Here is a 21,301-nt window from a genome sequence, read left to right on the forward strand (position 1 = left end):
ATAGTCAAAGAAAAAGTTATGTATAAAGTTGCTGTTTTATGAGAATAAAGATGAGAAAAGAAAACTTCCTTTTACGTGAATAAAGTTGATCTTTTATTAGAACAAACTTATGTTAATTGTATGAGAATAAAGTCAGAATATTATGTGAAAAACTTTAGGAATAAAGTAGCTATTGTACAAGAATAAATTCAATAGTATGAAAAAACAAGGAATCAAGGAATAAAATTGCTATTTTGCACAAATAAAGTCTGAATGTTAGTGAAGTCATTTTTTCATAAGAATACATTTTTGATATTATATGAATAATTCTAGATAAAAATAATTTTTTGAGAAACAATATTTTACATTAAGTTTTTTTACATGATTTTGTACAAGAATAAAATTGTAATAGTACAACAATAAATAATTGTAAGTATCCATAATAGTGAGAGAATAACATCAGATGAAACATGCCAATAGGGATCTAAAACATTGCGAGTGGGCGTCGCGGTGCGTTCACTCGGGTTGTGTATCGAGAACAGATTGGAACCGGGACTAACATTCCGGTTCTCGTTCCGGTTCGTTCCGGTTCTCCCGAAACCATTCAGATGTAAAAATTTCGGAGCCCAGTTTCGATGCCTAGTCCTCCAGCCGAAGAAGAAGTGGTGGAAACCAACGAAGAAGCGACAAAAAACAACGAAGAAGAACGCGCACAAAGACGTGCTTGTGCCCAACGGCGGCGGTGAACAAAAGTGTGTCTTAACGTTTTTAACTGAATGACCAGTCGCCTCAGTCCAACACTGAATAAAATTATATTGTGCAAAGCAGGCTTTCACGACGTGTAGCGTCTGACGTGCTCCAAGCCTCAGCCTACACCGCACGGAGCTTCAGTGAAGTCAACTCTCAGTTAACTGGGTGAGTTAAACAATAAAATACATCAATACCAATATTGAGACAGCTAACGAGGTAAACGGTTGGTGGCATTTTTGCACTGATAGTTTTTAGTGTTTATTTTAGTCTTCAAATCAACGTAAGCGCCAGTGCCAAATAAAAACCTTAACATTGGGCTAAAACTTCACTGGAGCAACTTTACATCACAATGAATTGGGCCAAGAGTCACATAAATGTTGTCTTACAGCATCACAAACCCTCACCTTGTGACTCATCTGAGGGTAGGGAAAGGAATCAACGTTTTAGAGCATTTAGTTCCATCCATTTAAAAAAATAAAATAAATCACTGGTGGGCGGCACGGTGGACGACTGGTTAGAATGTCAGCCTCACAGTTCTGAGGACCGCGGTTCAATACCCGGCTCCGCCTGTTCGGAGTTTGCATGTTCTCCCCGTGCCTGCGTGTGTTTCTCCGGGCACTCCGGTTTTCTCCCACATCCCAAAAACATGCACGGTAGGTTAATTGAAAACTCGAATTTGCCCATAGGTGTGAATGTGAGTGCGAATGGTTGTTTGTTTGTATGTGCCCTGCGATTGGCTGGCAACCAGTTCAGGGTGTACCCCGCCTCCTGCCCGATGATAGCTGGAATAGGCTCCAGCACGCCCGCGACCCTAGTGAGGAGAAGCGGCTCAGAAAATGGATGGATGGATGGAAATCATTGGTGCCGGGAGAAGTTACTTTTCGTGCCAAAATGCTGAGTTGAGGTGTGTACCCTTCAAAATTAAAAGCTACAAGCTTAAAACAGGAAGTCAAGTTAAAACTTTGATGTGATAAAACAATCTTAAATAACAATAACAATGCTATATTTAACTTTTAGCTAAAACATTAATAAATTAATATTAAGTCAATTGGGTTAGTTCCACACACATTGGCTTTTAGTTCATAGGTTTGACATTGATTGTCTCGCCATGCTGCACTATTTGCATATACTGGCCACTCATGCCAGAGGAGCATCTGCTCCATTTGCACACTGATTGAGGAGTATCTGTAACATTTGCACAACCAACATTGTCCCAGATGATCGCACTACTCGTCACTTTAAACTGCATACACTCTTTGAAGTCTCAGCGCCCTTTGCACAATGGTCATTGCACCGGACTATTGCAATATTAGTCATTCGAACTGCTCTAAGTGCTAGAGGACTCTGCATCTTTTTGCACAATTGTTTTTTGTCAATGTCTTTGTCTCCAAAGTGTTCTGTAAATTGACTGTCTGTTGTACTAGAGCGGCTCCAACTACCGGAGACAAATTCCTTGTGTGTTTTGGACATACTTGGCAAATAAAGATGATTCTGATACTGGTTCTGACACCTCAAATCAAATGTTCATTTTAGTCTATGCTGCAAGGCTGCTAAGAAAATTTATAGAATTTGGACACCCTTTATTTAAACCATGCAAACTTTTTTGACCCAGCCCCCTAAAAGAATCGGAATCGAGAATCGTTTGGAACCGGAATCGAACTAAGGAACAGGAATCGCTCAAATTCAAACGATGCGCAAACCTAACGTTCACTGACCCTCAAACAGCTCGCCGTTGTCGATCTGACCGGGACATGACGAGTTCTGGTCTCCGCTTTCCACAAACTCCTTCCACTGTGTGTACCAGCGATGCTCCACCATGAACCTGACACACAAACACACACACACAAAGCGAAAGTGACAACACATTCAAAGCATGTATGAAGTCAAGTAAATGTCCCCTGGCACTATATGAGGAAATTGAGCCATTATTTAATAGCTATAAGTGACTTGTTTACTGAGGTTTTATTAAGTATACGAATAACTTGTACTCTGGTCTTTCACTACTCAAGTTAATATTGTGCTGTATAGTAGCATAGCTAGCAACTGTTAGTATATTATCAATTCCCATAGCAAATAGTAGAGACAGGAGGACTCGAGTCAAGTGACTTGACTTGAGTTGCCAGGTTTCTGACTTGTGACTTACTTGCCAAATACTTTTGAGAGACTTGACTTTGACTTGAACTACATGACTTGACAAATTATCTAATTTAGAGTTGGAATTTTTTTTTTTTTGTGGGGGGGGGGGTCATTCGCCCCAACCTGGCAACACAGTCTGCCTTGTTGCGCACCTGCCAGTGTGACATAACCACCTTACATGAATAATAGAAGGAGCACCAAAGATAATACAATTTGGATTCAAGGATAATGTTGTTGATAAAGTCTGCAAAAAAATGGCAACCTGCATGGCATGCAACTCCCGCAGAGTAAAGAGAGCAAAGACACAACAAGCACGATGTCGAACTTCATCTGTCACTACAAATCTCACAAAGACAGGTAAGCTAATTTAACAGTTTAGCTAGCTGGTCAAACATGCATATGTATATTGGCATGTGGCTTTTATGTAACTCTGACAACCGATAAGATAAATTTCAAACTGCATTAACTTCAAAGAGCTCTTTATAGGAGATACTACTGACCCTGGGAACTCTCGGCACGTCTTGTTTATGCTTGAACTTACAACAAAGATAAGTGAAAGATAACATTCATTCATTCATTCATTCATTCCCAATACCGCTTATCCTCAGTCGGATCACAGACGTGCTGGAGCCTATCCCAACTGACTGTGGGCGAGAGCCGTAGTTCACCCTGGACTAGTCGCCAGCCAATCGCAGGGCACATACAAACAAACAATCATTCACACTCACATTCACACCTACGGGGCAATTTAGAGTCGTCAATGAACCTACCATGCATGTTTTTGGAATGGGTAGGAAACTGGAGTACCCGGAGAAAAACCACGCAGGCACGTGGAGAACATGCATAACGATTTACTGTACAAAGTTTAAGGAGCTTTGAATTTGTTTAAATTTTCATTTAACTTAACTGCTGCTGAGCCCGAGAGCTCCCTGCATTTTTTGTTATAATTTTAAAATAAACATGTCTATTGTCTAAGATTAAGAAGAAAAAAAACAAAACATTTTGCAAATCTGAAAAGACTTTCACTAAACATATGCTTAAAGGCCTTTAAACAAAATGTTGTGTTATTCAAATTTTTTTCGCCAATATTTTCCCTTTGAGTGCAACTGATTATCGGGCCCAAATCTAGGTTATCGGCCTCCTTGACTACTAATAATCAGTATCAGTAACCTTAACCCTTTAAAAAAAAAAAAACAAAAAAAACATATCGTTAACCTCTATTACAAAAAGAGGGGAAAAAATATGTGGTACTTTACTCCATATTTGACAAGTTACCTTTGGTACTCGGCGCTGATAGTTTTTATTCATCATAAAACTTTAAAAATACACATAATAAATGCTGATAAAGAGATGGTAGAGCACAGACGGACATATAAAAATAATATTATATTTTACAACTAAACTTGACAAGGAGGAGGAGGGGCGGGGGCTTCAGACATGCTAACATTAGCAACCTGCGCTAACGGTAACAGAAGGGAACTACCTAAAGACCACACAATGTGACCAGAAGCCGCTTCAAAGCAGCCTCGGAGGTTATAAAGAGCAGCCGTGAAAGAAGAGGCGTTCACAGCAGCGGCGGCGGCTGGTTCTCACCAACTGTCACCGGCGCGGAGCTCGCAGTCCCGCAGTAGACACTCGATCTCTCGCCGCTGGCTCTCCAGCCCGGGAGCAGGCTCCGCCGCGGAGCAGCGGCTGTTGGCCGCCATGACAACGCTCAGTGAGACATTCACAGCGAGAGACGAAGGCAAAAGTCGCCGTCTTTATCAAGCCATCGACCGGGGAGCTGCGCGGACTTGTTTGCGGAAGTAGGAAGTGGGGAGGATGACGACTTCCTGCTTCGTCGGCTTTTCGTCGGAAAAGTCTGCACACTCGCGAGACACAAACGCGAATGTCGTGTGATGTGATGTGAGTTGATGCTCAATCAAGTGTTGACTTGTCCTTAGTGGCGGCGGCGGCACGCTTGACACGTTCACGTAGATTAAGTGACATGTATTAAAGTATCTTATTTGGCTGCGTCACACCGACGAGCTCGTTCACATTGGTGACGTCGTGTGTTGTGATTGAAGTATCGCGAGATCGACAGACTGGCGACTCTTGACTATCACGAGATTTGCTGCAACAGCTAGAAGACAAGAGCCAGGAACAGCAAAGCCCATCCATCCATCCATTTTCTGAGCTGCTTCTCATCACTAGGGTCGCGGGCGTGCTGGAGCCTATCCCAGCTATCATCGGGCAGGAGGCGGGGTACACCCTGAACTAGTTGCCAGCCAATTACAGGGCACATAGAAACAAACAACCATTCACACTCACATTCAGACCTACGGGCAATTTAGAGTCTTCAATTAACGTGCATGTTTTTGGGATGTGGGAGGAAACCCGGAGTGCCCGGAAAAAACCCACGCAGGCACGGTGAGAACATGCAAACTCCACACAGGCGGGGCCAGGGATTGAACCCCGCTCCTCGGAACTGTGAGGTTGACGCTCTAACTAGTCGGCCACCGTGCCTATTTAACCTTTAAGTGTAAAATATTTGCATATAATCTTTAAGATATGTTTGTTTAAAAAAAATATATAATGTTTTTATTTAACTTATGTGCAATATTTCCCCCCTATATTTAAGCGCAGTGTTAGTGTTCAAACTGTGCATAATGTAACAGTGGCTTTCAATAATACTTCATATCCTTTTTAGAAATAAAACCTTATTTTTTATATACACTACCCACAATACCATTATGGTGGTGCTTGTTTTACAAATTTTGAGAACCACAAAAAAATACAACACAATATATATTCTGCATGAAATAATAAAAAGTTTAATGTTTTTAGTCCTTTTTAGCGTTTCGCATCTACGGCAGTGGTGGTGACGTCGTCCTGTTCTGATCCAAATATCGCGAGACTTGCGATGGTTAACTTGACGGCTGCGACCTCAGGCAATTGTGAATGCATGCTACGTACAGTTTCTGGAGCAGGAACGAAGGTTGTTGTAGCAGTGGCGGCTAGTGGCCAACATGGCCGACGTGGAGATGACGGAGGCGCCGAGTGAGAAGAAGTCAGCCGCAAAAGGCGCACACAGGACGGACGCGGAAGCCGGGGAGGGCAGCACTACGAGCACCGACTCCTACGAGCTGCCCTGGGTGGAGAAGTACAGGCCGCAGAAGCTGAGAGACATCGTGGGCAACGTGGACACGGTGAGCCGCCTGGAGGTGTTCGCCCGGGAGGGGAACGTCCCCAACATCATCATAGCAGGTCAGAATGGAGCTACTGAGTCATGAACAACAATCGTCATTCTCACTTTTTCTCAGCGAACACAAAAAACTAATATTTCGACTACAGAGGATTTCAAAGCTTACTTGCAATCAATGGCCACAATGGTGTGTCTTTTTTTTTTTTTTTTTTTTTTTTTTTTTATAAATAAAAGTATAGTATGCCAAAGAAAAAAAATATATATTTTTTTTTTATAAAAGTATAGTATGCCAAAGAAAATATGCAGTCTGAAATGTGATATCACACGCACTTCCGGGTTGCAAAAGCTAAGGATCGCTGATGGCACAACTGGTAAACAAACCCTTTATGTCATTAAATTATTCATTTTGATAACACCTCACCACTGGCTGTCATCACCAGTTTCATTTTTGGGGAAAAAATACATAGAAATATTGATTAAAAACAAACATCATTACAATATTTGGAAATATGTGGACCTATTTTTTACATGAACAACCTAAAATTCTATACAGTCATAGAAAAAGGTCAGTTAGTACTCATACTCTTTTTACTAGGAGGCCACACTCTACACTTACTTTTGCACTAATAGCATTGGTGCAACACATGATTTAGTAGCACTGGTGTGACACATGATTTGGTAGAACTGGTGCGACACCATTTTTTTTTAGGAGGTACAGCATGACCATAGTTTTTGATTGACAGTGACTCGAGAAATGATATTTGCAAAATATGTTACTCTAAACAATAAGTTTCTCCCCAACAAGCAGTAGCAGATAAAACAGGTCAATTAAAATTTGAAACAAAACAAAAAAACCAAAGGTATGTATGCATGTATTGTACCTTCGTCCATTTTCTACCGCTTATTCGAGGTCGGGTCGCAGGGGCAGTAGCTTTAGCAGGGACGCCCAGACTTCCCTCTCCCCAGCCACTGCAGTAGTGCACAGGGGCTTGCTCGCATTTTCACAAATAGTCACTATTTTGTTTCCCCAAAAAGTTGAGTTTTTAATGTAACTGTTAAGCATGTGGAATTTAGACATAATTAATCAAATCGAATAAGAGAAATATGGACACATCACTACATTATTTTTACTTAAATAAACGAGATCCCGCACAAAGCACTTCATCCAGCTCTTCCGGGGGGGGGGGATCCCGAGGCGTTCCCAGGCCAGCCGAAAGACATAGTCTCTCCAGCGTGACCTGGGTCGTCCCTGGGGTCTCATGCCCGGAACACCTCACCGGGGAGGTGTCCAGAAGGCATCCGAATCAGATGCCCCAGCCACCTCATTTGGCTCCTCTCGATGTGAAGGAGCAGCGACTCTACTCTGAGATCCTCCCGGATGACCGAGCTTCTCACCCTATCTCTTAAGGGAGAGCCCGGACACCCTGTGGAGGAAACTCATTTCGGTTCTTTCGGGCACGACCCACAGCTCGTGACCATAGGTGAGGGTAGGAACGTAGATCGACTGGTAAATTGAGAGTTTCGCCTTTCGGTTTAGCTCCTTCTTTACCACAACGGACCGATACAAAGTCTGCATCACTGCAGACACTGCACCGATCCGCCTATTGATCCCCCGTTCCATTCTTCCCTCACTCGTGAACAAGACCCCAAGATACTTGAACTCCTCCATTTGGGGCAGGATCTCATCCCCGACCTGGAGAGGGCACGCCACCCTTTTCCGACTGAGGACCATGGTCCCAGATTTGGAGGTGCTGATTCTCATTCCAGCCGCTTCACACTCGGCTGCGATGTGCTCCAGTGAGAGTTGGAGATCACTGCTTGATGAAGCCAACAAAACCACATCATCTGCAAAAAGCAGAGATGCAATACTGAGGCCACCAAACCGGACCCCCTCTACGCCTCGGCTCCGCCTTGAAATTCTGTCCATAAAAGTTATAAACAGAATCAGTGACAAAGGGCAGCCTTGGCGGAGTCCAATCCTCACCGGGAACGTGTCCGACTTACTGCCGGATAAGCGGACAAAACTCTGACTCCGGTCGTACAGGGACCGAACAGCCCGTATCAGGGGGTTCGGTACCCCATACTCCTGAAGCACCCCCCACAGGACTCCCTGAGGGACACGGTTGAACGCCTTCTCCAAGTCCACAAAACACATGTAGACTGGTTGGGCATGCACCCTCGAGGACCCTGCCGAGGGTGTAGAGCTGGTCGTCTGTTCCACGGCCAGGACGAAAACCACACTGCTTCTCCTGAATCTGAGATTCTACTTCACGAGGGACCCTCCTCTCCAGCACCCCTGAATAGACCTTACCAGGGAGGCTGAGGAGTGTGATCTCCCTGTAGTTGGAACACACCCTCCGGTCCCCCTTCTTAAAAAGGGGGACCACCACCCCAGTCTGCCAATCCAGAGGCACTGTCCCCGATGTCCATGCGATGTTGCAGAGGCGTGTCAACCAGGACAGCCCTACAACATCCAGATAGATAGGAGAGCCCGCCTCAGAGAACCCAGACTCATGGGAAGGCGTGTCGGTGGAATTGAGGAAGTATTCTCCCCACCGACCCACAACATCCTGAGTCGAGGTTAGCAGCGCTCCATCCCCACTATACACAGTGTTGGTGGTGCACTTCTTTACTCTCCTGAGACGCCGGATGGTGGACCAAAATTTCACCGAACTCCTCCCATACCCGAGTTTTTGCTTCAGCGACCCCCAAAGCTGCATTCCGCTTGACCAGCTGGTACTTGTACTGTACCTTTTCAGCATAAATGGTGCCTTCACAGATGTGTTACCTATGCCATGGGCACTAACACATCACATTAAAAATAAATAAAAAAATTTTTTTTAATGTAAATGCAAACTTTTCCACTTTGCATTAGTCCATCTCGAGCCCAGAGAAACTGGCAGCGTTTCTGTATGTTGTTGACATATGGCTTTCGCTTTGCCTGGTAGAGTTTTAACTTGCATTTGTAGATGTAGTAGCTGTGTTGACTGACAGTGGCTTTCTGAAGTGTTCCTGAGCCCACGTGGCAATATCCTGTACACAATGATGCAAGTTTTTAATGCAGAGCCGCCTGAGGGATCAAGAGTCATGGGCATTCCAAATGTTGATTTTCGGCCTTACCGCTTACATGCAGAGATTTCTCCAGATTTCCTGAATCTTTTGATGATATTATGGACCGTAAATGATGAACTCCCTAAATTCTGTGAAATTGTACGTTGAGAAACATTGTTCTTAAATTATTGGAATATTTGCTCACGCAGTTGTTCACAAAGTGATGAACCTCGCCCCGTCCTTGCTTGGGAACAACTGAGCCTTTCGGGGATGCTCCGTTGAAACCCAAACATGACACTCTCTTTCAATTAACCTGGAATGTTCCAAACATTTATTATTTTTTTAAGCATTTCTCAACTTTTTTTGTTGCCCTTGTCCTAGCTTTTTTGGAACGCGTTGCAAGCATCAAATTCAAAATGAGAGAATATTTGCACCCCCCCACAAAAAATTCATTGGATTTAACATAAAATATTTATAGTTTACTTAATTGATATAGGTTGAGAAATGTTTGCAAATCATTGTATTCTGTTTTTATTTACATTTTACACAATGTCCCAACTTCATTGGAATCGGGGTTTGTATATTACTGCCAGCGTTCCGTCTCAGTTGGAAGCAATTTAACTCACGTAGCATCTTCATTTCATTCACTTCATTGACACTTAACAAATTCAAACTATGGCTATACCATGTTTTCTCAACGGCTCTGCCTTGGTCAAATGACATGGAAGGGTTTTGTTTCCTAGTGCTGCCATCAGAGAAAACTGTCCTTTTCCACCCGGAAATATGTGTGACGGCAGGATGACTGCTGGCTCAAAGCACTCGAGATGGCCCCTAAAATGAGCCTATTACACCACAGCAAGAAATAGGCATTAAAGTTATCTCTGTAGTTCTTGATCCTTGGGGTGTTTTCACAGAAGTTATTTAGACACCTGGGACCACTTTGAAAATGTGACCAAATGCGTAATATGTTTAAGACAGCGATATCGTTTTACAATAAAACTCACTCGGACTGGGAATCTGTAAAAGGACAACTCCTCTGATGTTTGTGATTCAGGTCCCCCCGGAACCGGAAAGACCACCAGCATCCTGTGTTTGTCCCGAGCGCTGCTTGGCGCCTCCATGAAGGACGCCGTGCTGGAGCTCAACGCATCAAACGACAGGTAAGATCACTTTTTGTTTTTTTGCTGATTGACGTCAGGGTCTTGACTCTTTGGTGTGCGCAGGGGTATCGACGTGGTGAGGAACAAGATCAAGATGTTCGCACAGCAGAAAGTGACGCTGCCCAAAGGACGACACAAGATCATCATCTTGGACGAAGCTGACAGGTGAGCCAAGGCCCTGTTTAGAAGCAGCGAAAAAGGGTACTTTCAGTGTTTAGACTAGACCAACTGGGAAAGGTTTTCCCTTTTAATACACAAAAACGCAGTTAGCAGAAGCATTTTAAAATTGATTTACTGATGCGACTGTATTTAGCATATGGGAACATTCATCCTCCAAAGCCAGTTTGACGTAGCAAGAAGACATTTGGTAGGCATGTCTATCATGAGTAGATCCACAAAATGCTCTCAAGAAGCTATGCCCCAAAAAACAAAGGAAGTCTACCATTTTGGTTTGAATTGGCCATTTTAGGGTCTTTTAAGCAATTTACAGGGATCCTTTAATATTTGGAAAATTCAGCTCCTGAAGCCAGTTTGACTTAGCAACATGAAATTTAGTAGACATGTATATCATGAGTAGACCCCAAAAACAGTCTCCAAAAGCCATGCTTGAAAAGACGCAGGAAGTCCATTTTGGTTTGAAGCGGCCATTTTAGGCTCATGTTGGCCATGAACACTGGTCGATAGAGATTTTGTCCCATCGCTACAGCATGTATGCTAGACATATGGACAACACTCCACTGTTAAACATTATAGAGTTTTTGTCATGGTGTGTAAGCGAAGCATGGCGGTAAAGTTTAAGGATATTTAATAAAAGAACAAATGCTAAAATAAACTCCACAAGTATAGACCATCTTCTGTGTGATGGACTAATTGTGAGAGCAAAGAAAACAATTTTAGTTTTCAAATTAAGATTAATGTTTTCAGGGGACATTTTCATCAAAATTGATAACCCCGATCATTTCGGTCACAGTATTCGCAATATGAACTGTTTTCTGTTGCTAATAATTGAGTTACCAGCAAGTAGGGCTGGGCGATATGGCCTTAAAATAAGATCTCCCATTTTTTTTTTTCACAAAAATAAATTTTCCCATTTTAATAATTTCCCCCATTTGGCTTATAAAAAAAGGAAGTGCCTGTGACATTATTCAAAACATATTTACTTTTTTTTTCTCTCGTAAAAAAATGTAAATAAAATAAAATGTGTATCTCCTGATGCCAAACAAGCTTTGAAAATGTTTTTCTAGCAAGTATTTTTTCTAGCAAGTATTTTCTAGCAAGTTCCACAGAAACACACCCCCCCAGGAATTTTTGTGGCTGTGTATGTGGGTACCAGAATGTTTAAAATATGTAAATAATATTTATACTTTACATATTTGAGACAAAGATTACAACAATACACATATTTACTTAAATCTTTAATTATAAAACCTTGTACAGTAATTAACATTTACTTTGTCCTGATAATATTAGTGTCCAAACTCACTGTCTTTTCCCTGCAATCCACAATGCCAATGCGGCTTCCATTTTCACAATTCTCTTATTACGCGGAGTTACCACATGTTTTGCTTCCTTATTGAAGGTTATTGAAGCAGTTTTGCGGATGTTTGCTTCCTCTTTCTTTATGTACCGCACTGTAGAATCATTCACGCCATAATGGAGTGCCACAGATTCATAGCTTCTGCCCTCTGATCAAATCTAAAAGTTTCACTTTTTCGCTGATGGTCATCATCATCATCTTCTTCCTCTTGGGCGCCCCGGATAAAGCTTTCGCAGGGGCACAGCGCTTCGGCGGCATTGTAAGGGCTTGCTTAACTAATCAATAAAATTATCGCTTAAGCAAAACAAGTTATTGCGTGGACGAAAGTGGCGAGACACAACAAGGGAAGATGCTGAGTGAGGCTGCGATGATGCGCAGTGAATCAGCTCACGGGATAAATCCACTCGTGCTCTCATTGGTCGATGTCACGCCGGGACCCAATCGCGCGCCTTGTATGAGTGCCCGTACAGTACAGGCATGTACAGGTATGTACAAAGCCTCTGAGTCAACTCATCTCTTTGTTTGGCATGCAGGCAAACCTTCTCTCGCACGCATCAACATGAAACAACGTGTCTTTCCGCAATATGGCTGCCGAAATGGCTGAATTTTTTTAAAAATGTATTTATTATTTTTTTTATGTGAATATTTTGGGAAAAACCCGCGAAGCACTGAAGCCGCAAAACGTGAAGAGCAAAGTGGCGAGGGAACACCGTACATGAGCTTTGTTATGGAGCGACTAACTTTTTCTCTTAGAGATTCCTCAATAAAATATGAACAATATTGAAAAAAATAACGTTTTCTTGATGCAAAACCATACGGGAGCTTCAAAGAACTGTTTTATTTCGAACCAGAAAACTTGATTGATTGACGAGATGGCTTTTTTTCACGTTTTGTTGTTCCCTTCGTTTTTATTGGTGACAGCTGTTGGTTTAAAAATGAAAATGCTTAATGGAAAAGTGTTTAAGTCACAGAAATAAGAGGGGGAAAAAAACTTTCCAGATAATGTAAAAATAAGTGTTTCCTCTTGGGGGAAAAATGTCCCTTAATAGTGCAGGCAGTGGAACCCAGGCAGAGGCACTACCGCTGTTATAAGATCACCTATATTAGTCCCACAATGGGAATTTGCAAATTTCATTTTGTTTTGGTCCACTTCCAACTTTGAAATCCTCCCCGCCTCCAGTATGACTGACGGTGCTCAGCAGGCGTTGAGGAGGATTATGGAGATCTACTCCAAGACGACGCGCTTCGCCCTGGCCTGCAACGCCTCCAATAAGATCATCGAACCCATCCAGTCGCGCTGCGCCGTTCTGCGCTACTCCAAACTGACCGACGGCCAGATCCTGGCGCGGCTGCAGGACGTGGTGGAGAAGGAGCAGCTGTCAGTGTCCGACGACGGCCTGGAGGCGGTCATCTTCACCGCACAGGGGGACATGCGGCAGGTGAGGATTCCTGCAACGACGCGCTGCTTCTTCTCGCAGGGTTTTTCTTGGGTCAAATTGAGGCGGATGTGATATGCCATGTCCCTCGGTGACTCAAACTAACACTTTTTCTGTGAAATATTTATGCACATTTATTTTTTCTTTGTTTTCTCTTTCCTAAATCATATACTGAAATAACAAAAAAATAAAAAATACAGGAATCAGCAAAGTTGACCAACTTTGCTAATGGTGGGGCCGCCTCCCAATTTTATATGAAAGAAAACCCTTATTCTTCTCACGTCGCCAGGCGCTGAACAACCTGCAATCCACCAATTCGGGCTTCAGTCACATCAACAGCGAAAACGTGTTTAAGGTGTGCGATGAACCGCACCCCTTGCTGGTGAAAGGCATGCTGGGACACTGCGTGGACGGAAACGTGGACGAGGCGTACAAGGTGGTGGAGCAGCTGTGGGCGCTGGGCTACTCGCCGCAGGACATCATCGGGAACATCTTCAGAGTATGCAAGACCTACCAGATGGCCGAGTATCTCAAATTGGAGTTCATCAAGGTGAGGCGGCCTCTTGGAAAGTCTTGTATTTAACAACAACAACAATAACAAAAAACATCGAAATGGCTGCCTGCTTAATTAGGTCTTTAAAGATCCAGGATCAAATCGGCCACTTGAAGACACGAACGAGTCGTCTTTGAAATGTCAGAACCTCCACATGCAAATTCCAGAATTTGTGCCTCCAATCATATACAGCTATATAAGATCACAATGCTACCAAACTTAAAATCCATCTATTTTCTGGATCGCTTATCCTCACTAGAATTATTATTTTAAGCCTAGATTGAAGATGCATTTCTTCAGCAAACCTCATCAATTTTAAATTTTGAAACCTAAAACCAAAACCTGCTTTGTATCATGTCATTGTCATTTGCTTTTTCTACAAGCGAAGGGGAAAATAATCTGAGATTTTGTTTTAAGGCCATATCACAAAGGCCTACTGTAGTATAAAAGAATAATATTAAAAAATCGTCAACTACACCAGTTATTCAATATAATCAATTATGCAATTCCGAGTATATCAAGTGATTGGAAGCAGTGAATGATGCTGGGGGTGGGGGGGGGGGGGTGACAACATCCTGACTTGTGAAAAGTGCTGACTTTGAACCCAGCGGTTTTCTTGCTTGTAGGAGATCGGTTACACACACATGCGCATCGTGGAGGGCGTCAGCTCGCTGCTGCAGATGGCGGGACTGGTGGCTCGTCTTTGCAGTAAGACTGCGCCTCCTGCTGCCAGCTAGTGGCACTGAGGACATCAAACCAGACCACCTGGAATAAATCATTTGACTTTATCACGATGTGCATCATTTTGTAGCCTTCCAGAATTAAAACTCACATTCCTTGCTAATAAATAAACATTTGAATTTCATTTTTCCCTGATGAATGTTTGAGGCAGAAGCGACATGAGTTGCTCTACACGTCAACTTTTATTACGTTAGTCCAAACATTTCACTCAAATGCAAAGCTGTAAAAAAGCTGTAAAAAAAAAAAAAAGCTGTACAAAGCTGTAAAAAAGACATTTACACACAACAAAATCTTTGAAGACTTCCGCCATGCTCCACTAGGGGGAAGTATTTCACTAAAACATCCTTTAAAGAATGCTGTGGTAAACCAGTGATTCCAACCATATCACGTGTGCCACGGGAAATTATCCAATTTCACTTAGATTACAAATACCGTGTTCCCTCGCCGCTTCACGTTTTGCGGCTTCAGTGCTTCGCGGGTTTTTCCAAAATATTCATTAAAAAAAATACAGCCATATCGGCGGCCATATTGCGGAAAGACGTGTTGTTTCATGTTGATGCGCGCAAGAGAAGGTTTCCCTGTATGCCAAACAAAGAGGTGAGCTGACTCAGAGGCTTTGTACATGCCTGTACTGTACGGGCACTCAGTGATTGGTTCCCGGCGCGACATTGACCAATGAGAGCACGAGTGGATTTATCCCGTGAGCTGATTGGCTGCGCATCACCCAGCATCACCTCACCCAGCATCTACCCTTGTGTCTCGCCAGTCTTGTGTTCGCAATAACGTTTTTTGTTTAAGCGATACTTTTATTGATTAGTTAAGCAAGCCCTTACAATGCCGCCGAAGCGCTGTGCCCCTGCGAAAGCTTCCTCCAGGGTGCCCAAGAGGAAGAAGAAGATGACCATCAGCGTAAAAGTGAAACTTTTAGATTTGATCAGAGAGGGCAGAAGTTATGCATCTGTGGCACTCCATTATGGCGTGAATTATTCTACAGTGCGGTACATAAAGAGAGAGTATGCCAACATCTGTAAAACTGCTTCAATAACCTTCAATAAGGAAGCAAAACGTGTGGTAACTCCGCGTAATAAGAGAATTGTGAAAATGGAAGCTGCATTGGCATTGTAGATTGCTGATTGCAGGGAAAAGACAGTGAGTTTGGACACTAATATTATCAGGACAAAGTAAATGTTAATTACTGTATAATGGTTTATAATTAAAGATTTAAGTATTTACTTAAATCTTTAATTATACACGTATTTACGTGTACTGTAGTAATCTTTGTCTCAAATATGTAAAGTATAAATACTGTTTACATATTTTAAACATTGTGGCACCCACATACACATCCACAAAAATTCCTGGGAATTTCGCGGAAGGTTCAGGTCCCCATTAACCGCGAAAAACAAGGGAACACTGTACCAACAACATAGTGTCAGGCAGAGCAATTAAATGCTCTTTCACTAGATGGCAGAAGATAATTCACCTTTTGTGTTTATATGTTAGATACTTTCTGTGACATTTTTGTTTGGTGGTGTGACATGATTTTTCTCCATTGTAAAATATGCGCACTGGCTAAATAAAAGTTGGAAAACAAGTAAACTACAGAAACCATTCAACACAAAGTATTCACAGATAATCTGTCATCCATTGACCATCACCTGTGTTGGACATGTAGTTTGTCACAGTTACCGTGTTGAAAGTGCAACTTTCAATTACTCTCTCAAAAGTAGTAGAACTAATTACATTTGGTTGCTTAATTTTGAATGAATGCAGCGATAGGACCTTTTTGCAATTAAACATTTGTTAATTCCACAAAAACTGATCACAAAGCATGACGAACATGATGTTTCATAAAAAAAGTCCATTATTATAAAGATGAAACTGTTTAATGTTCTTTTTTGTTCAAAAGTGTAACAATCTAACCTTTTCAATATCTCAGACGAATAGATTGCGGAACAAGGTGGCGCTTGGGGGTTATATGTGGATAAATATGCCATGTTTGAGATGACAGCAAAAGGGCAAATGATCAAAGAGCCAATCACAAGCGTCGACTTTAGGAGGAGGAAGTGATGTGAATAAAATCTGAGATTTTGCAACTATTTTTCAAATGTAACTAATTGTAATGGAAATTTCCCAAACCAACTGTAATCTAATTACACATTTTCTCCCAATGGATTTCAATAACATAGATTTTCTAATTAAATTACATAATCACATGCAGTTGGTTACGCCCCAACCACTCATACAATATGAACTTGTTTTCATGCCAAAAAGTCCACAAGCAGCATGCCTGGTTGTCTCCCCAACAAGACTGAAACATTTCAAAAGGAGAGAAAAAATAAACAACGCACTTTGTAATTTACATTTTTACCCATGCTAGCCTCACTTCGCGCCACTGAGCAGCACATAAAGTTATTGAAAAGCACATTCACTAAGTTTTCCACGAAAAACACAAATAAAGGGGTAATAACAACAATGAAACGAGCTGCTGACCTGCATGACTTGTGGATGTCCCCACAGTCCGCTAGCTAGAGGAAAAACTGAGAATTACACCACATGGAGTACACACGACGTTTCGAGCTTCCAAATGGCATGCAAATAAACTACTTTCAAGTCAGTACAGAGGACATTTTATGTAAAAGCTTTACTGTGATGTCACAATCATGACACAATAATCACCGCCACAGTTTTTCCACCCATGAGTTGCCCGCTAGGCTGAATAAAGATCTGCCATTTTCAAGCCACTACACGGAAGAACTACTCAAAAGGTAAGCCGAGCTGCCGTGCTTGCACAGTAGTTTTTCTCCTCAGACTGAGCTGTTTAAGAACAAGTCATCCTTGCAACACACTAGCTCTACCCTTGTTGTCATGGTAACAACAGGGCAGGGAGATCTTGTGTAGTGAACAGTGGCTCATTTCATCCATCCATCCATCCATTTTCTGAGCCGCTTCTCCTCACTAGGGTCGCGGGCGTGCTGGAGCCTATCCCAGCTATCATCAAGCAGGAGGCGGGGTACACCCTGAACTGGTTGCCAGCCAATCGCAGGGCACATACAAACAAACAACCATTCGCACTCACAGTCACACTAATGGGAAATTTAGAGTCTCCAATTAATGCATGTTTTTGGGATGTGGGAGGAAACCGAAGTGCCCGGAGAAAATCCACGCAGGCACGGGGAGAACATGCAAACTCCACACAGGCGGGGCCAGGGATTGAACCCCAGTCCTCAGAACTGTGAGGCTGACGCTCTAATCCGTCAGCCACCGTGCCGCCAGGCTAATTTCAACAAGGCAGAAATTGTGTGTGAAAGGTCACATAAAATTGTTTATACTTTGCAGATTGTGGCAAAAAATATGTGACAGACATGTTATTAGGACACCTGGGAAATCTTCCATTGTGGAAAAAATGCATAATATATATCCTTTCAAGAACGATCTAAAAGAAAACTGCTCACAGAGAAAGATAAAGGCTCACCCTATTCTGCTTCCTGTCAGTGAAAACTAAAGGCCATTGCATGCACAAATGTCAGGTACCTTGAGCAGTGATGTCTTGGTGGGGTTCAGTCTGGAGTTACACTCCACCTGCATGTGGAGGGACGGACAGACACACACACACAAACACACACACACTTCAAGTTACCGTTCATCCATACAATATGCACATACGTGTTTGACTCAGTGTGTGCTCACGGTTGAGTCCGACATCCTGGTAGGTGAGGATGGTGGGTCGGTTGCCCTTAGCGACGGCTCTCATGGTCACATGCAGCGCACACTGAGTCGTCTCCACGTCATACTCCTGGACAACGAATACAAGCGTGCTCACACATTGATCATCAAAACATTAAAAGGAAGATAGACTATTTTAATGTCTTGATTACAAACAGTTATGAGTCAGGCGTGCCTGCCCACCTAGCCATGAGTGAGCCCTTCTCAGTTTCAGGCCTACTGCGATGTCACAGTCGGGCTGATTTACATAATACCGCCATCACACCGGGTGTTTTCCCGCCAATAACTTGGCAGCTAGGCTAGCAAAAGAGCTGTCATTTTCAACATGGAGGCATTATAATGTCATAGATAAAGGGTAAGCAGAGCTGCAGTTCTTGGGTAAAATCGTCATGGTAACAAGAGCTGTAATCGGCATTGGACCTGTGGTAGAGTGGGCGGAGAGAACAGTGGTTTATTTGCATGAGACAGAACCACCCCCCCCAAAAGTGAGTGACTTCAACCACGGTGTTAAAAGTGAATGTTAAGCGCACTTTAATTATTTATCCTTTGTGGATTTTGACCCACCAATATGTCAGGAGAGCTTTTATTACAATACCTGGGAACTCTTTTAAATGGTGAAAAAAGCATTTTTTTGAAATATTTTTTTTTCTTTTCTTGATTTGGAAAATAAGAATTTCAAATAAATTCACATATTCGGGAAACATTTATTGAAATTACAACTAAAGATATTTTTTTGTGTAATCATTTGAAAAAATATAAAATGAATGATTTGCCCCCAATGATTTGGACAGAAAGAAAACACAAATAAAACAAATGTGTCATAGACTCCCTGCAATTCCATTACTCTCTCTCTCTCTCTCTCTCTCTCTCTCTCTCTCTCTCTCTGTCTCTCTCTCTCTGTCTCTCTCTCTCTCTCTCCCCCCTCCCTTCTCTGTTTTCAGCACCTGTCTCCAACCAGCCTTATCACCACCAGTATATAAACCTGCTTGTTCCAGGAAATCCTCGCTGAAGTATTGCAGTTACTTTCAGTGGTACCACGGCCCATTTACCTCACGTAAAGTCACCCTATTCCTCGTTCCCTTTTTGACTCCTGTCTCCTTGTTCCAGTGTCCCCCCCCCCCCCCCCATGTTCCTGATCCATGTAATTCCTGCCGCCAAGCCAGCCGCCTGTCCTCACCAATACCTGCCACCTGTCCACACCACCACCTGCCAACCCACTTAGGACCATCGCCATTACCTTTCATCAATAAACTATTCATCCTTTCACATCTGCCTCCGACTGCTCTTGGATGCAGCCACTCTCTATTCGTGTCAAAATGTTTCCATAATAAAAAAAAAAATGGACGTCTCATTATTAAAGGCTTTCCAATAAAGGCCTGATTTCTATTCCCATTATTTACAATCAGGAAAATTGTATCTGGATATAAACAAAAGGAAAGTGAACCAGCGTTGTGCAAAGGGCACCGAGACTTCAAGGAGTGTATGCAGTTTAAAGTGACGAGTAGCGCGATAATCTGGTGGGCCTTTTTGAAGACGGAGTTGATGTTGGTCTCCCACTTCAGGTCCTGAGAGACTAATTCCCAGGAACCTGAAGGTCTCTACAGTTGACACAAGGCAGCTGGACAACGTGAAGGGGCAACTGTGGCGAAGGATGCCTCCTGAAGTCCACGATAATCTCTACAGTCTTGAGCGTCTTCAGCTCCAGGTTGTGTCGGCCGCACCACATCTCCAGCCGCTCCACTTCCTGTCGATATGCAGACTCGTCACCGTCCTTGATGAGGCCGATGACAGTGGTGTCGTCTGCAAACTTGAGGAGTTTGACAGCCGGGTGCGTTTGAGGTGCAGTTGTTCGTGTAGAGAGAGAAGAGCAGTGGAGAAAGGACACAACCTTGGGGCGCCCCAGTGCTGATGCTGCGTGTGGTTGAGGTGGTCTCTCCCAGCCTCACCTGCTGTGTCCTTCTCGTCAGGAAGCTGTTAATCCACTGGCAGATGGCAGGTGAGATGCTGAGCTGGAGAAGCTTGGATGAAAGGAGTTCAGGGATGATGGTGTTGAACGCTGAGCTGAAGTCCACGAACAGGATCCTCGTGTAGGTCGCTGCACGGTCGATTTGTTAGAAGTGCAGTCCCATGTTGACTGCATCATCCTCAGACCTGTTCGCTCGGTAGGCAAACTGCAGGGGGTCCAGCAGGGGACCTGTGACGCTCTTGAGGTGGTCCAGCACGAGATGTCCAAAGGACTTCATGACCACAGATGTCAAGGCGACAGGCCTGTAGTCATTGCAGGTTTCTTGGGGACTGGAATGATGGTGGAGCGTTTGAAACAAGATGGTACTTCGCACAGTTCCAGAGATCTATTGAAGATCTGAGTGAAGAGTGTCGCGAGCTGGTCCGCGCAGACTTTGAGGCAGGATGGGGACACATGGTCTGGGCCTTCCGCTTTGTTAATCTTTTGTTGTTTGAAGATGCGTCTCACATCCTGTTCGTGGATGGTAAACGCAGAAGTCAGAGGTGTGATTGTGGTCGGGGGTGTGGCCGGATGGGTGTGGGGTGTGAGAGTGTCCTTTTCAAATCTGCAGTAGAAGGTATTCAAGTCGTTGGATACTGTGTTATTGTTCTCAGCTTGGGGGGATCGTCGCTTGTAATTAGTGAGCGATTGGAATGCATGCCAGACTGATTTAGAGTCTGACAAATATCAGATATCAGACAAAGATAACCCAAGTAAACATAAAATGCAGTTTTTAAATGGTGATTTTAGTGACTAGGAAATCTAAAATCTACCTGAAAAGGTAATTTTCATTTTTGGTTTTCAGACTGCCCTATGTGTGGCTGTGTGTTATATTTTGTCTCTAGACATACACTCTTATTAATTTGCTATTTTTATTTGGTTCGTCTTCGCTGTAACTAACGCAGATACAGTAAGACTTGTGAAAATTGTACTATAGCACCAACCACTCATTTCGGTGTTTCGTGACTACATAGCTTTAACACATTCACTGCCATTGACGGCATGAGTTTTAAGCACAGCTTAGCGTTCTACGCCTGTTAATG

General features: G+C 43.1%; 2 protein-coding genes across 4 annotated transcripts in view; one reads left to right on the plus strand and one right to left on the minus strand.

Moving 5' to 3' along the window:
- usp11 (ubiquitin specific peptidase 11) overlaps positions 1 to 4,701 on the minus strand; it is a 22,197-nt gene extending 17,496 nt beyond the window's left edge. Inside the window, exons 1-2 of the mRNA XM_061698760.1 lie at positions 4,459 to 4,701; positions 2,445 to 2,551 (exon numbers count right to left, since the gene is read on the minus strand). Of these exons, the coding sequence (XP_061554744.1) occupies positions 2,445 to 2,551; positions 4,459 to 4,571 (220 nt within the window). The 5' untranslated portion in view covers positions 4,572 to 4,701. The remainder of the gene's footprint in view (positions 1 to 2,444; positions 2,552 to 4,458) is intronic.
- On the plus strand, positions 4,432 to 19,598 carry rfc2 (replication factor C (activator 1) 2). 3 transcript variants are annotated; one of them, XR_009769933.1, is made up of 7 exons: positions 4,432 to 6,111; positions 10,155 to 10,260; positions 10,324 to 10,425; positions 12,978 to 13,236; positions 13,523 to 13,783; positions 19,195 to 19,284; positions 19,361 to 19,597. XR_009769933.1 is itself a non-coding variant. In XM_061698784.1 (6 exons), the coding sequence occupies exons 1-6, from the start codon at positions 5,874 to 5,876 to the stop codon at positions 19,231 to 19,233; spliced, it is 1,005 nt and encodes a 334-aa protein (XP_061554768.1). In that variant the 5' UTR covers positions 4,432 to 5,873; the 3' UTR covers positions 19,234 to 19,598. The 3 variants fall into 3 exon arrangements, 2 of the variants coding, with proteins under 2 accessions (XP_061554768.1, XP_061554758.1); XM_061698784.1 differs by having other exon boundaries at positions 19,195 to 19,598; XM_061698774.1 differs by lacking the exons at positions 19,195 to 19,284; positions 19,361 to 19,597 and adding an exon at positions 14,413 to 14,786.
- The last annotated feature ends 1,703 nt before the right edge of the window (positions 19,599 to 21,301 follow it).

Source organism: Phycodurus eques, chromosome 1 (assembly GCF_024500275.1).
Source record: "Phycodurus eques isolate BA_2022a chromosome 1, UOR_Pequ_1.1, whole genome shotgun sequence".
Lineage (NCBI taxonomy): Eukaryota > Metazoa > Chordata > Actinopteri > Syngnathiformes > Syngnathidae > Phycodurus > Phycodurus eques.